The following is a 16,367-nucleotide window of genomic DNA, read 5'->3' as shown; positions in this document are numbered from 1 at the left end:
TCAGTCTCCAGGATGGGGCTGCGGTTTGGAGTCAGGTGGGGTGCAGGAGGCCTCGGGGGGGGACCATCCGCACTTCCTCCCCATCTTTGGGTCCCTCAAGTCACCTTAGCTCACGTTGGTCTGAGACTAGGGATCATCACTGAACTGCGTGCCTCACCAGCAAGATCCTCCGGGCGTTATAAAGTTGTTGGCACATTGAACAGAGTGGGTTTTTTCTTTTTCTTTTTTTTTTTTGGATTCTTTTAAAAAAGTGTTTGGCTGATTCAACTGCTGTGCTCTGACAGATAAGGAAACCGAGACGTTCTCGGTAAAGTGATTCACTCATTTTTACTTGGTAGGTAGCACGGACAGGGTCTGCAGCCTTCCAGTTCTGTGAAACACCTTCTTTTGGTTTCTATGCCACCAGCCCTTCTTGCAGTACCAAGCCGAGCTGCCAAAGGGCCACTTTCCCTCTCACAGAGGGAAGACAGATGCTTCTGTCATTTTAATCTCCTTCTTTGTTCTCTTTTCCTGGATCAGTGCCTGGCTGTTCTGTAAATATTTATGGACTGATGGACTTACTGTTTGTGTGGTCCTTAGGGAAATAGTCCAGAAACAAATTAGTCTCTAATATGCATTGACACGGTGTGCGTATGACAAATAGTTGTTGGACTAAGTGACTTAGGGTATACCCATGGGGGAAGGTGAGTGGGTGAGAAAAACACTCGTTGGGCTGGTACTTATTTCCAAGGCTAACTTATTTACCTTGGAAGCATCTTTCATGCGATGCCTCAGAGATCAAGGGAGAATTCTTAGAATCTAGTAGAAAAATCTTGCACAAGCTGCTGGAGCTCCCTCTTGGAAAGGGAGTTACTTGCTGGAAATGCAGATTCCTTATGTTTATTTACAAGCCGGTGTGCCAGGGGTCAAGACTCCTGGGCTTCTGTTTCCACTATTTCTTCAGTGTTGCCACGGAGCTACTCTGAGTTCCCTCCCTTAATCTCGGCAGAGATTATTTCGAATCTTCTGCAGTAGCCCAGCTCTAGAGGCCGCCACACCTGCCCTGCTCCAGGCAGATCACTGCCTCCCACTTGTCCGAGCACATGGGAGAGGCTGGAAGGCAGCGCCCTCATCTTGCCCAACAAGAAACGTCCACACAGTGGCAGTTTCAGGCAGCCCCCTTGAAACGGGACAGTTCTCCTTTCCCCAGAGTGCTCAGCGTCCACTCCAAGTTCAACACCAAGTTCCCTGTGGTGGTGGAGCCCTGGCGTCCTTGCACGAGTTTTCCAGGGCTGGCATAACCAGCCCCCACCTGGGAACCTTACAGCAACGGCAACGGGTTCTCTCTGATCTGGAGGCAGGTGTCGGCTTAGTTCGCTCTGGAGGCTCTGTTGCAGCCTCTCTCCTGGCCTCTGGGGGTGGCCGTTGATCCCCAGCGTTCCTTGGCTTGGAGATGCAACGCTGCAATCTCTGTCCCCATCACCCCGGGGCCTCCTCTGTGTGTCCTTGGGGTCTCTTCTCAGGACACTCCCCCTGCCTGTAGGGCGCATTCTCATCCAGGGTGACTATCCGCATCCTTATTTATGTCGCCGAAGACCCCGATTGTGAGTGAGGTCACCTGAGGTTCTGGGTGGACGAGAAGTCTTGGTGGGGGTGCTCTTCTACCCACTGCCCTGCTCCCCATGGCTGCATTTCTCGACTGCACTCCCCTCTCTGGCCCTCAGTTCCCCGGTCCGATCTGCCTCTGATTCCTAGGCTTTGCCTCTGCTGTCACCTCCACCCAGAGCACCGGTTCCCGGTCTTAGCTGCATGTGCCTCTCCCTGTGCCCTGACCACCCACCTTGCTTGTCAGCCTGTCTCAGGGAAGGTTAGGGACCAGCGGGTGTTAGTTAGGGCCTGGCACATAGCAACTGTCTCTAGAACTTCTGCTGAAAAAAATGACAGCGTGAAAACCAGCCTCCGCAGGCTGTGCAGCGGGAGAGGAGGGCAGCGATGAGCTGGAACGGACGTGTCCAGCGAGACCCTCCTGTGGGTTTTCTCCCTGCCCTGCGAGGGGCCCCTCTGCTCATCACATTTCAGGAACCACCTCGAGCAATTTGCCACCGAGCCAGGCCTGCTCGGGGCATGGAGTGTAAATTCACTTTGCTCGTTTTGCAGGAAGTGGGGGCGCGGGTATGAGGTGTGGACTCAACCATGGAATTTCTCACGTGCTCTTGTCAGTCTCACCCCCTTCGTGACATAAATGTATTTTACTGAAGTGTGATGCAGGCAGAGTAAATTAGACGGCAAGTCTTCCGTTCCGCTGCTTGGACAGTTGCCTGCGCCCTTGTGAGCAGCAGAAGACGTTTCGGGGTGTTTTCCTTGAGTCCTGAGAGTCCGTGTGGCCCTCGAGTGGTGCCCCCGCCCCAGCCCCCCCCCCCCACAGGCAAGCCCTGGGCTGCTTTCTGTCACCAGAGATGAGCTTTCTTTCCCTGTTCTAGAACTTCATGGTGGGGAATAATACAGCACGGATGCGTTCGCTGGGGAAAATACATGTTCTGATTTGTGTATTTTCTGAATCATTTTACACTCTGTGAAGAGCAGATAAGGAGTTCCTGTTATTACTCAGGGGGTTAAAAACCCAACTAGTATCCATGAAGATCCGGGTTCTATCCCTGGCCTTGCTTGGTGGGTTAAGGAGCCCGCGTTGCCATGAGCTGTGGTGTAGGTCACAGATGCAGCTCAGATCTGGCATTGCTCTGGCTGTGGTGTAGACCAGTGGCTACAGCTCTTATTCGACCCCGAGCCTGGGAACCTCCATACGAGGCAGGGAAGCCCTAAAAAGAAAAAAAAAAGTGAATGAGAATCCTACTCACGCCACATACTCACCAGTATTTGGCTTTGTCAGTCCTTTTATTATTTCTTTAGTTAATTAATTTATTTGGTTGCAGCCATGGCTTGTACAAGTTCCTGGGCCACCACAGCAGTGACCCAAGCTGTAGTGATGACACCAGATCCTTAACCCACTGCATCACAAGGGAACTCGTTTGTCAGTCTTTTTAATTGTAGCCATTCTAGTGGGTGTAAAATTGTATCTCATTGTGTGTAACCCATAATTTGCATTTCCCTGCAGACTAATGATGCTGAGCCCTAACCTCTATGCTTATTGGCTGACATATGTCTTCTCAGGTGAAGTGTTCAAAGATTTTGCCTGTTTTCTATTGAGTTACTCGTATTTCTATGCAGTGGTTCTTTATGCCTGTGGATACGAATCCATTGTCAGATTTATGTATCATGACTATTTTCTGCCAGTCTGTGTCTTGCCTGGTTATGTTCCCAATTTTTTATTATGAGCATCAGTATTTTATTTGGATGGAGTTTATTCTTTTCTTTTCTTTTGGGGCTATTTCTCTTTACATTCCCACAAGAATTTGCCACCTATCTGAAGGTAGCAGAGATCTTCTCTTTCAGAAACTTTTTTTTTTTTTTTTTTTTGGTCTTTTTTGGGCCGCACCCACGGCATATGGAGGTTCCCAGGCTCCTTCGCGTTCATTCTTTCAATTGCAAATCTATTTGGCGTGCATTTTGGAGGTGAGGAACTGGGGATTCAGCGGTGAACCAAAGTCCTGGCCATCATGGAGGTCACGTTCCAGTGAGGAAAACCCACAGTCACCAAGCAGGCAAAGACCTCGTTTCAAACAGAGCCAGGTGTCGTGATGAAAGTCACAAGGACCGTGTGTTGGTGACTGGGGGCTGGGGGAGCAGCAGCCTTGGTCCTGCTGCTCAGGGAAGAGCTCCCTGAAGAGATGGCATGTTAACCTGGACCTGAGTGACAGGGGAGGGTGGCCCAGCCGGAGGGTAGGGCACGTGCAAAGGCCCTGAGGCAGGGATAAGCTTGCTGTCTTCAGGCAGCGGAAAGGCAGCCAAGGAGGCTGCGCAGAGTGACGGGGCGGGGAGAGGTGTCGGGGATGAGGTCTGAGAGGAAGCTGGAGACTTTGGCTTTTATTCTAAGGGAAATAGGAAGCTTTCAGTTCTAGGTAAGGGCCTGGCATGTTGTGATTTATATTTTGAAATTCATTTGGCACAGTGTCTGGCACAGAGTGATGCTAATAAATACTTGAAGACCAAAGGAAGGAAGAAAGGAGATGAGGGGACAGGCTGGGACGAGGTGAAGGAAAAGGAGCAATTATCTGTCACTTTCTCTGTGGCTGCTGAGTCATCGTAAGAACACCATGGACTCAGCATCTGTTCCCATTTTATAGATGGGCAAACTGAAGCATAGAGACATTCAACTAATTGCCTGTGGTCACACAGCGAGGAAAGGGTCATGCCAGCTGTGACATCCCCAGCCTGCCGGACACCAAGGTTGAGCCCCCTCACCAGTGACAGGTTCATTTGAACCAGAACCCCAGCGGGTGACATCATCTCCTATAAACTGCAGAGAGACCAGCTCAGGGACCCTTAGAGGCTGAGGCGCCCTCGCACCGCTCAGCTGTGGATTGTTTTTCTCGAGATGCTGTAGGGCTAAATCTTGGGTGAAATTTGGGCACCTGGCAGAGGGCAAGTAAGCCAGCCTTTGTCAGCCCTTGCTCTCCAAGGTGGCTTTTAGGCAGGAAGCAAGGGACTGCACTTGAGAAATCTCAGAAACTGACATGATGGAAAGCAGCAGGTTCGAGTGACGGTTAGGACTGGGGGCCTGGGTTCACCTTCCTGCCTCTGCCACTTACGAGCTCTTTAGTCCCAGGGACGTGACTGAGCGTGCTGGGCCTCAGTTTTCTCCTCTGTAAAATGGGGAAGGTCTTGGTACCCACGTCGGTGCAGTAGAATCACCTCAGTACCTCTCTTGTGGTGTGTCTCATCCTTTCCCACCCATGGGCCTCCTTGTAGCCCTGCAAAGCACATGTCACATACCTCTGGCTGCCACTCTGTCACAGCCGAGAGCTCCCAGCCCAGGCAGCAGGAGGTCTGTGTGGGAGTTTTACAAACACTGATTGTTTCAGGTCAGCTGGCAGCAAGCAGCGTGCCCTGCTGCTAAGAAAGAGCTTAGATGATTATCTGACCAGTGCTGTGGGTTGGCAGTTATAGGAAAGCTGGATTTGGGGGAGCCCAGGATTGGGGTGGCTTCTCTTCTGATGGATCTGGTCCCAGCCATGTGATCATGGCCTGTGACTGAGCTGGTTCTGCGGCAGTGGTGACGGCCAAATGCCCTTTATCGAAGAGCTACTGGGTGCCGCCCGCTGTCATGTCACTCGCTTTTATCCTCCTCAAAACCTCAAGACGTATCCTAAAGACTCTGGGCTTCTGTCTAGCAGGTTGAACTTCAGAAGGACTGAATGCTTTGCTAGTCACGTTGCTGACAAGGGAAGGGCCAGAGCTGGGCATTAAACCCACGTCCTCTTCTCTGTCCAGGCTGCCTGGCCCCCCAGTGACCTGGGAGCTCATTAGTTAGAGGAGATCCCTGGAGGGGCCTTGTTTGCTGGAGGCTTTTGAGGGGCTAGTCCATCGGAGAGGTACCGTAATTATCTTCCTGCGGCTCCAGACTGCGCGGATTGGACGGGAGGGGCTTGCAGTCTTGCAGGGCTGCTGTCACTGCTCCATTTTCCGTGGGGTCCAGAGAGAGAAGGTGGCCTCAAGCACTGTGGGCCCTGGTTCCGCACACACCCCACCCCGCGCCTGTGCTGCGAATGCGGACAGGTCCCTTACAGACGGGAAGCCCATTCTCAGGGAGAATTGGGTTCTTCTGTCCCACCCTCCCTCTTCCCCAGGAAGACCCAGCTGTGGCCAGGGTAGGGGGCTGAGGGGGCCTCAGGGGCCAGTCTGCTGGCCCTGCTCACACACACCCCCCCGCCCCCCCCCCGGGGGCAAGGCCTGAGTCAGCACCACACTCTGGGCCAAGCCAGGCTCAGCCCGGCCAGGCTCACAGCCAAGGACAGGGGCCCGGTGTGCAGACAAGAAGGGTTACAGCAGCCGGGGCGCGGCGGCCAGGGGTGGTCGGTGCATGGGCCAGAGCGAGACGGACGGGAGGGCCCCTCCTTCCCCAGGCTGGCTGGAGGCTTTCCCTGGGTCCTTCCCTGTGTTACTCAAAAGGGGCCCCTCTGGGTAGGGGAATCCCACAGTCTGGGTTCAAGTTCAGCCTGTCCGCCTTAGGTGGCTGTGAGCACGTGACTTCTCCTCTGGGAAACTCAGCGCCCTCCATTTCAAAATGGAAATAACTCCTGCCTTGTGGTCTCATGAGGTTTAGCAATAAAAATAAACACAACCCACCTGCCCGGAGCCCTGCTGAGGTGCCGCACGCTTCCTGGTGCATTAGCTCAGTAACTCTGCAGCCAGCCTTCCGAGTTTGAGCACGACTAAGTCCCATTCTCTAGGTGAGAAAACACAGGCGCAAAGAGAGCAAGTGACTTGCCCAAGGCCCCAGAGCTAGGTCTCACTGAGCTGGGCTTCAAATGCAGCCAGTCATGTGGCAGCATCCTTTGACCCGTGACCATCAATTGCCTCTCACATGTGAGTTCTGTCATGTCAGCACTAGTGTGCACTGGCAGTGCTGGAGTCCAAGGCGCTCTCTGTGGCCGCTCTAACGATCCGCTATTATTAGCGAAACCCACCCACTCTGCACAGCCCAGTTCGCCCAACCGGCCCCTCCCGCCTCCGTCCTGAGGTTCTTGGGGAGATCGTGGTTCTCGGCCAGGCGCCCCATGACAGGCATGTGGCAGACAGGTGGGCGGTAATGTCCCCTCTCCAGGCTGACCTGGAGGACCCCCTCGAGGTGTGAATTTCCCTTTGCCACCGGGCTCTGCTCGCCATCAGCCACCGTCGCTAGTGAAAATAAACACCGGCGCAGGCTAAACCAACAGCGCCCCGGTGATTCAGAGCTCATAAAACCTAGGAGCCCCGAGCCACTTTATGAAGTGCCGGATTCCGGGGGCAGGAGGGAAGCCTGGAGGAGTCGCCTGGCTTTGAGGGCCACCTCCATGCTTACGTGGGGGCAGGGGGACTGGATCCCACCCCAGGTGAGAGCAGGCCGAGGATGGCCTGGGGATGGTGGCCCGGCTTTGGTTAGAGTGCTGCAGGGCGTGGGGTTTGGAGGGCCTGGACCCTCGGAGGGTTAAAGAGCTGAGTGGGATGCAGTGGGGACTGCCGGCTGCAGGCCTGGGAGGCCCAGTGGGTTGGTGGGGCATCCTCCCCTAGGTGCTGGCCGGGTCACCCCAATTGGTGGCCATGGGTGTTGGAGGTTGCATCAGAGAGCGAGAGGGAAGTGGACCCCAGGAGGGTAATTTTGGTTGCTGTTTGCCTCTCTTCAGTTCCTCTTTCAGAGGCTAATTGGATCCATTTGCTTTGCCTCTGGGCTCTCTGAGGAGGCTGGGCACCCCCCTGGAGGAGGTCCCCTTGGCCTCAGGTGGCCTCTGAGTGTGGGACTTGGCTCACAAACAGACTGCGTGTAACAAATCACCTGGAAAGATTGTCAAAATGCAAATATCCAGCCTCCTCCTCTAGGAGCTTCTGGGGCTGTGGGTTGGGGTGTGGCCTGGGCAGCTGCATTTTCATTAAGCTCCCCCCTGCCCCACTAGGTGACTTGGCCACAGGTGACCTGGAAACCTCCCTTTGAAAAATACTGGGAGTCGGGATCAGGAAACCTGGGTTACGGTTTGGGATCCATCAAGAACAGCAGGGACAAGATCAGTAATGTGTGTAAACACGTGGACGTGGGCCACACGGACTTGGTGAAATATCGAAGGCGGGACAGCAGTGGTACCAAGCACGGGGCAGCTGCTCCAGGAACGCCAGCTCTTGCTGTCACCATACTGGCCAATATTTATCAAGCCCAACGCGCTGTCTCCCACGTAGTCCTCACAGCAGCCTGTGCGGTGGGTCTGTGAACAGCCCCGTTTTTCTGATGGGAAAAGTGAGGTTTAGAGCTGGGGAGCCCTGGGCAAGGGTCACCTTGGGGGGACTTGAGCTGGGGCCGAGGACTGTCCAGCACGGCGGCCTCCCACAGGCCAGAGCTGCCCCTCCACGAAGCAAGGTTCCAAACACCTGTCGTTCTGTCTGCAAAACGGCACCAGCAGCGTCTTCCTTGATTACCTGGGAGGGCTCTGGTGTCAGCCAGATAACAGATGAAAAGGACACTTTGAAAATGACCCAGCGAGAAGGCAAGAGCAGCATTTTGCAAGTTAACAATGGGAAAGACGAGTTGCTGGCATGGTTACCCTGTGCCAGGCACCTGCTAGCTGTTTTTTTGTCTTATATGAGATAGATTTTTAAAAATTGTGGTACGAGGCACACGATCGACCATTTTAAAGCACACAACTCAGTGGCATCAAGTGCACTTACAATGTTGTGCACTCAGCACCACTGTCTAGTTTCAGAACTTTTTCACCCCCTCCAAAAGAAACCCGTGAGCCGGGTCCCTCCCCAGCCCCCAGCAACCCCCAGCCTGCTTTCTGCCTCTGTATTAGCCAGTCCTGGACACGTACCAATGGGATCAGACAATATGTGCCCTTTTCTGTCTGGCTTCTTTCACTTAGCATCATGTTTTTGAGCTTCATCCATGTGGAGTGTGTGGCAATGTGACTAATATTTCTGTATAGATAGACCACGTTTTGTTCGTCCATCCGTCGATGGACCTTTGGGTGCTTGATAACATATTTCACCACGTGTTTTCCTCCCACGTGCACATGTTTACACGCAGCATCTCTTGTGCTGCTTACCTGCCAGGGCAGGTCGTCTTAGGATTTTACAGAGGCGGCACGGGTGACTCAGAGAGGTGAAGGGCCTTGCCCAGGGTCACACAGCAAGGAATTGGCAGAGGCAGGACTTGAAACCATGACGTTCTGACCCCAGGGCTCGAGCGGCAGTAAAGAGGGGACACTGTGGTCCCCTGGTCCTGCATTATCCTAGCATGATGGTGCCTCGGGTCAAACGTGGTTTGGCCACTGGAATCAGCAAGGATTGTTGGGAAAAAAACTATGCTGGGGCCCACCCTGCAGACCACCGAAGTCAGAATCTCTAGAATGGTGATTCTCAGCCTTGGACGGTTGTGGCCATTTTTTCCCCAGGGGACATCCAGCTCTGTGTAGAGGCAGTTTGGGTTGTCACGTGAGGGAGGTGCCACTGGCACGTGGTGGGTGGAGGCCAGGGATACTGTTCAACATCCTCTGAGCACAGGACCCCCCCCCCCCCCGCAAGGAGTTACCCTGCCCAGATGTCAAGAGTGCCTGGCCTAAGAAACACTGTGCTAGGATCAGGGCCAGAGGATTCGACTGTAAACCAGCACTAAGCAGTGCATCTTGGGCTGGATGGTGCATGCGGATCACCTGGATTCCTGCTTAAGCTGCAGATTTGAGTTCAGTGGGTCTGGGGTGGGGCTCTTGGGTCTGCAATTAATCCTTGGCCCCCTCCGCCCAGTGATCCAGTGATGCTGAAGTCCCCACACTGGACTGGACAAGACTGGAGTCCAGGTAAAAGCTGACTGGAAGCCGGACTGGACTCTTTCGTCCTCTCTCTTTAAATATTCATTAGAAAAGATGGTTTTCTTTCAGGGAAAGAGAAGGGGTGGGAAATGCCGATTTGGCAAAGGGAGAGTCCGTGGGGTGCTTGAGTCTGTGAGGCTTTGGAGGGAGAAGCAACGAGGTTGCTTCAGGAAATAGCCGAGTCGTGTTCACAGCCATGCACAGTGATTCACAGAGCAGCTTCAGGCCAGCCTCCCGCCCAGCGCTGAGAGCTCACGGCCACGTCCAGTCCCCGGCCTGGCTGGCTGGGAGCCATTGGCCAGTTTGCCCAGGCGCGATGACTCAGGCTTTCCACCTGCAAAATGGGAGGGATGGCTCTTGCTGCCTCCCCACCCATCCCCGGGACCGAAAGCCCCCACGTGCCCCCCAAACTCATCAAAGGCAGATCTTAAAAGCCTGGACCTGCTCTTCTGGGTGGTGTGGCTGCTGTTTTCACTGCTAATAAATCTCCATTTGTGGCAGCTCAATTAGGAAGTCACACAAAACTCCCCTATTGAAAGAAAGGATTAATAGCCCAGCCCATGTGGGAGAAATTAGCAGCTTCTGCAGAGAGGTCCTTTTAATATGTGCTCTTAACTGGCAGCGCTTTAGAACCACACTGGCTGGTGGGGCCCTGGAGACAGAGGGCCTGGACTGAGCCTGGGCTGGGGAGAGACCATCCTGGGGCTGGGTCATTGCAAGTTGTGGGGCTGCATGGTTGACATAAAGTGTCTCGGTGTGACTGGTCCACGGCGGGCTCCGTAAATGTTGGCAAGTTCATGGCTGCTCTTCAAGGGACAGGTTTCATCGTGACTCCAGGGCAGATGGGACAGGGTGCTGGACCTGGAGGCCCGGGCCGGCCAGGAGGGCAGGGTTAGGTTTGAGCCTTGGGCCTCTTGTGGCTGCAGCCCTGGCTCCCGGATGGGGAGGTCCGCGGCCCTGGCACGGAGAGGGTTGGCCCCCTGCCCAGTTCTCGGGCTCTGGGAGGAACGCCAGGAGCTCAGGCTGACTCACCCAGGAGGAGGGCCGGCCTCTTCAGCCCACGCTGCCAAGGCGAGGCCGAGGAGATGGTCCCTGGTGCTGGCTGGGACCTCTTTCTCACCCTGCCCCGGAAAGGCATCCGGAGAGGGTCTTGATTCTTTCCTGCAACCCTTCCTGAAGAATCGGGGGAGGGGGGCGCTGCAGGGGCTAAGAGATGAGGCTCTGGAGCCGGTCAGACCAGGTCTCGAGGCTTCAGATCTACATCAGCACATGCCCTTGACCTGACTTTTTTCTAGGCATTCGTTTCCCTACCCGAGGATGAATAATTCTAGTACTTCTTTCCTCAGAAGGTTGCTGTGAGCATTCGAGTATATCCTTGTGGTTAAACCCTCAGCCTGTCCCATTTCTCACTGTAGATGCAGAAGAGGATGTAGAGATGGGCCTGCAGAGCTAGCAAGAGATATGTGTGTGCCAAGATGCACTGAGACACATCTGTATCCATATCTTCTCCCTCCCTCCCTCCCATCCATCCATCCATCCATCCATCCATCCATCCCAAGCACCTCTGGCTGAGTCCTCTCTTCTGTCCCCAGCCCTGGGCTTACAGCATGCACCAAGGAATGCTCCTCCCTCCTGGGCTTCCATTCCTGTGGGGAAGAGATGAGAGACAGAGGAACCGATAGAGCTACATGCAGTGTATCTGAAAGTAGGAAGTTCTTTGGAGATGAACTAAGCAGGATAGAGCAAAATAAAGGGGAACGAGAAGGAGAGACCTAGCCAGCCAGCCAGATGGACGCAGAGTGGGTACTGCTGTTTTAGCTGTGAGGGGTAAAGAAGCCTCACTGAGGAGGTAGCATCTGCCTAGAAAGCTGCAAGAAGTGAGAAAGGCAGCCAGGCAGGTGATTGGGGAAGAACCTTCCAGAGACAGCAAGTTGAATGTGCAAACATTTAAAGGCAGGGGTGTGTTGTGTACATCCGAGAGACGGTGAGAGCATTCTGCAGGTGTGACTGGAGCGGAGTGAGCAAGGGGGTCGTTCTAGGAAGTGTGGTCAGAGAAGTGACGGGGCAGATCATGTTCAGGACTGCGAATGAATTCCAAAGCGAAGATGGAATCAGGAATCAGGAGTCCTTCAGGAATCAGGTCCTCAAGTTTACGTGCATGAGCCCTTCGCGTGTTGGCTGACGTCAAATGCAGGAGAAGAAAGGACACTCTCGCAAAGGAACTCTCATATGAAAAAGCTGATCTGTCCATCCATTTATTAAAGAAATCAAATTCTTACACTCCTTTCCTTTTATTTTATTTCATTTTATTTTTTTTTGGAGCTTGGGCTTATCAGACACAACTTAGATTTACAAGGAGATCCTGCTGAATAGCATTGAGAACTATGTCTAGATACTCATGTTGCAACAGAACAAAGGGTGGGGGAAAAATGTAATTGTAATGTATACATGTAAGGATAACCTGACCCCCTTGCTGTACAGTGGGAAAATTAAAAAAACAAAAAACCAAAAAAACAAACAAACAAAAAAACAACTCCTTTCCTTTTAAAAAGAGGAAAGACATCCATCCCTTGGTTCATGGAAGTGAAGCATCATTAGGAAAAACAAGCCCAAGTAGCTCAGGGCACTTTGATGAGAACATAACGTTGGCAGGGTCACTGGTGGGCAGGGATGAGGGTTCCACTTTGCAGTGACAGTAAGTGGGCCAGGGTGGGCAGAGCGTGTCGTGTCCCGTTCCCGTGGAATTGGAACGCCTCTTCGGAGTGGGCACCCCATCACCACGGTGTCTCCTTCTTCTCTCGCCCTCAGCCCAGCGGTCCGCCCACGAGCTGCCCATGGTGGAAAGACAAGACATCGACAGCTGCCTGGTCTACGGGGGCCAGCAGATGATCCTCACGGGGCAGAACTTCACGGCCGAGTCCAAAGTCGTGTTCACCGAGAAGACCACAGGTCAGGGGGCCCTTTGCACGTCGTACAGAAGTGACCACCTGTTTCTTCCCAGGGGCATTGGTTTGGGGGGTAGATCCTTTTATGTGGACTTTTCTGTCCTGCTCTCCTTACCGTGAGAAGTTTCCTGTGACTGCAGTGATCTGCCGTCCCCATGGGTCACTGCTGTGTGAATGTCTCTCAGTGTATTTTAACTGATCCTGGGCTGGTTTGTTAGATGATAAGGTTTTTCCCACCCCAAGTCTTTTTTTTTTCATTATTTTTTTTCACATAAAGAGACACAGTTTTTCCCACTTTTTATTATTAACGATGGGAAAGAGATTTCCCATTGTGGCTCAGTGGTAATGAACCTGACTAGTATCCATGAGGATGCAGGTTCGATCCCTGGCCTCGCTCAGTGGGTTAAGGATCTTCTGTTGCCGTGAGCTGTGGTGTAGGTAGCAGACCTGGCTCAGATCCTGCATTGCTGTGGTTCTGGTGTAGGCCAGTAGCTGCAGCTCCGATTCAACCCCTAGCCTGGGAACCTCCATATGCTGTGGGTGCGGCCCTAAAAAGACAAAAAAGAGGGGGGCATTAATCGCAGTGATTCATCACGCATGCTCTGGGCCTGGATATCCTGGGTTCAGATCTTGCTTTTGCTACCTTTCTGGGCCTCCGTTGCTTTAGGTATTTAATGATAATAACAAGAGTTCTTACTCCATAGGGGTTTCATAGACGTTAAATGAGATGATACATGTCAGGTCATTATAACAGGACCAGATACATTGTAAATCAATAAACATTTGGCTGCTTATATTTTTTATTATAAATAGTGATGCAGTTAATCTTGGTATATTTGTAGGATTAATTAATCTTTGTTTACATGAATCTCCATGTGTATCTTTTTTGTTTATTTAGAGTTTATTCCTAGAGTGGAATTTTGGATAGGTATTATGAGAGCTTTAAATACATACTGCTTCCAGAATTCAGATTACCCTTCCAGAAATAAACAAATGGAAAACTTCCTTTAATACCTCGGCAGTGATGGGTTCACCCTATCCCAGAAGTGCCATGTTTTTTAGTTTAAAAAAATCGGCTGAATTGGTACTGTTTTGACGTGGCACTCCTTGCTATGAGAGATTTAGTATTTCTGTTTACGGGACATGTATCTTCTTTCTGGCTAGGGGCTGTTCGTGTGTTTACCAACGCGGACGTGGTAAAAAGACAATGACCTGGAGGAGTGAAACTGGCAGGTTAAACAGTTCGTTAGGGACGCTGGGCCTTGCCTGTTTCCCCCCCATGGACATGATTTCAGTAGGTTAATTCTAGGGGGTGTTGATGTTTGTTAGCTCACTGCCCTTGGATGCTCCAGAGTGTAACAGGCAGCTTGTCTGCCTGTGGGGTTTGCCCTGCATGGGAGTAACCCAGGGGCTGCCATTCAAACTGCTCACATCATCCAGCCCTGCTGCTAAGACAGCTTCTGACGGGAGGAGGCAGAGCGTCTTGGGAAAGGGCTGCTTCTTCCCAACGCACGCAAAACCTCCTCTTGGGATGGGCCGGCCCGGTGACCAGGGTGTGAGAATTGCCTCCTGACACTTTGAAAGCACAAGAGATGGAAGGTGATCTTAAAGAGGATTTTTTTTTTCTTTTTTTTCTTTTTCGGGCCACACCCGCGGCATATGGAGGTTCCCAGCTAGGGGCTGAATTGGAGCTGCAGCTGCTGGCCTGAGCTACAGCCACAGCACCGCCAGATCCGAGCCACGTCTGTGACCTCCACCACAGCTCACGGCAATGCTGGATCCTTGACTCTCTGAGCGAGGCTAGGGATCGAACCCACATCTTTATGGATACTAGTTGGGCTCGTTTTTGCTGCGCCACAACGGGAACGCCTTAAAGAGGTTTAATGAAGCCATTGAGGGAAAAAAAACTCATCCAGACTGTGCCAGAGGGGAGATGGATGGATGGGCTTGCAGGTGGTTTAGGAGGCACGTGGGCAGTCCCTGCAGCCATGAGGAGCCGTGATGGTGTCGTGAGGGGAGAGGAGGAATGACGTGTAAGTGGACGCAGCGCGTTCTCTCGCCTGCTTGTTGGGCACCTGATTTAACCATTCCCCTTTTGTTGGGCATTAGGCCGCTTCCAGCTTTGTGCTGTCGTCGGCAACTCAGGCATGTGTGTAACTGCCTCTGCCTTCCTTTTGTCGGCTAGGTAAGGACTCATGCTCTCCAGCCAGTCTGCTTGTGTTCAAAGACCAGTTCTGCTACGTTCTAGCTGTGGGACCTCGGACAAGTTACTTAACCTCTCTGGGCAATGGTTTCCTCGTCTGTACAATGCATGAGGATGGTGACAGTCCTACCTCCCAGGATGGTCATGAGATCAAGGGTTCAGAAGCTTTGGTGCAGTTGTCAGTCCCTCAGTGTCTGCAAGGCTTGGTTCCAGGACCCCAGTGGGTACCACAGTCTGAGGATGCTCAAATCCTTTGCATACAGTGGTGTGGTACTTGGGAGAACCCAGGCACATCCTCCCGTATAGTTTAGATCACCCTAGAGTACTTAGGAGGGTGTAATTGACATGGACAATGACTTAGGAGGGTGTAGTTGACATGGACTAAGCTCATGTCACTGCTATGTAAATAGTTGCCAACGAGTGGCAAATTCACAGTTTTGCTTTTTGGATATTTCTGGGTGTTCTTTTGAATATTTTAATCTGTAGTTGGTTGTCTCTGTGGATATGGAACCTGTGGATATATATAGTAAATGCTTGTTTTATATTAGCTAATATTCCTTTTTATTTCCTAGGGTTAAGGCCTGCATGTGGTAGTGGATTCCAGGAGCATGCGTGTTTTTAAGCATCTTGATTCATTTTGGGGGAGCCTTATTTTTCAGGTGGTGGGACAGTATAAAATACTCTGTGGCAAGAATTTGCGAGGCTCTTGTGAGATTGAGAGCAAAGCTGTGGGGCTGCAGTAGAACTGGTTCATACTAGGAACTGTTTTGATGAGCCCAGAACCCGAGAGGTCTCCCAGTGCCAGGTAGAGACATGGCCTTGGTTTAGTCTGCACATGACTAAGGTAATAGGGAGTCATGGTGGATTCTTGAGCAGGAGAGAGTGGTTCTTACTTGGCATGACCAAGTAAGCGTGAGCTTCCCCAGCTTTGGTGGCCCTCCAGGACCAGGACAGCTGGCCCTCCAGGACCAGGACAGCATCCTCTGGCCTTCCTCTGACTTCCACAAGCAGTGGATTCGAATCTATGATCTGCATGTAGTAGCTCTGTCATCCTGGGTGAGTCCCGGCACCTCTCTGAGCCAGCATTTCTTCTTCTGTAAAATACAGGTGATTTACTTCTTTTGAGATGAGGCGATTAAATGAGATGAACCAGATGAGGCTCTTCACGTAGAGCTCGGCATGTTGTAGATTCTCATGAAATGCTAGCTGCTATGATTATTATCATATTTAGGCCGTAGAAAGACAAAGATGGGCAAGAGTTTATCTCATGGATGCAAGAGACACTGAAAAACAGTAATAAGTAATCATTATAAACCATGCGCCTGGCTTTTTTCTAGGCACTTTGTATGTATTAACCTGATCACTCGTGACATTCCTACAAGCTAGCTCCTCTTCTCCCATTTTTCTGATGAGAAACTGAGGACAGAGAAGTTAAAGAACTTAGCCATCACAGCAGCTGGTAAAGGGCAGTGCTGGGTTGGATCCCAGGCAGCCTGGCTCTGGGGTCTGTACCCTTGGTCATCAGTTGTTCTACTCTGAAAAAGCCCCAGACCAGGTTACTTTGCCTGAATATCCTTCAGCAGCTTGGAGCCACTGACTTAAGCCCTTTTGTGGTGAGACAGCCTCTTGAATTCTGCCGTGGTCACTGAGGGCAGCAGGGCCCGTTTCAGATCATTCTGTGAAAAGAATCCTGGGTGAATGCCGTTCCTGGATCGATGCCAGCAGACAAGCCAGGGTATCCGAGGTGCCCCCAGCCCCCAGACAGGCGGTGGGCTTCCCTCGTGGGATGTC

At 52.2% G+C, this 16,367-nt stretch overlaps 1 protein-coding gene across 7 annotated transcripts in view; it reads left to right on the top strand.

The window, feature by feature from the left end:
- The window catches only part of NFATC2 (nuclear factor of activated T-cells 2), a 163,804-nt gene that overhangs the window by 87,733 nt on the left and 59,704 nt on the right, over positions 1-16,367 (top strand). For all 7 annotated transcript variants that reach the window (XM_013985461.2, XM_005673013.3, XM_021077200.1 and 4 more), the window contains exon 6: positions 12,237-12,377. In XM_013985461.2, coding sequence (XP_013840915.1) covers positions 12,237-12,377 — 141 coding nt within the window. The remainder of the gene's footprint in view (positions 1-12,236; positions 12,378-16,367) is intronic.

Source organism: Sus scrofa, chromosome 17 (assembly GCF_000003025.6).
Source record: "Sus scrofa isolate TJ Tabasco breed Duroc chromosome 17, Sscrofa11.1, whole genome shotgun sequence".
NCBI classification, from domain to species: Eukaryota; Metazoa; Chordata; class Mammalia; order Artiodactyla; family Suidae; genus Sus; species Sus scrofa.
The sequence above is the reverse complement of the archived record's forward strand: the minus strand, read 5'-3'. Positions and strand labels throughout refer to the sequence as shown.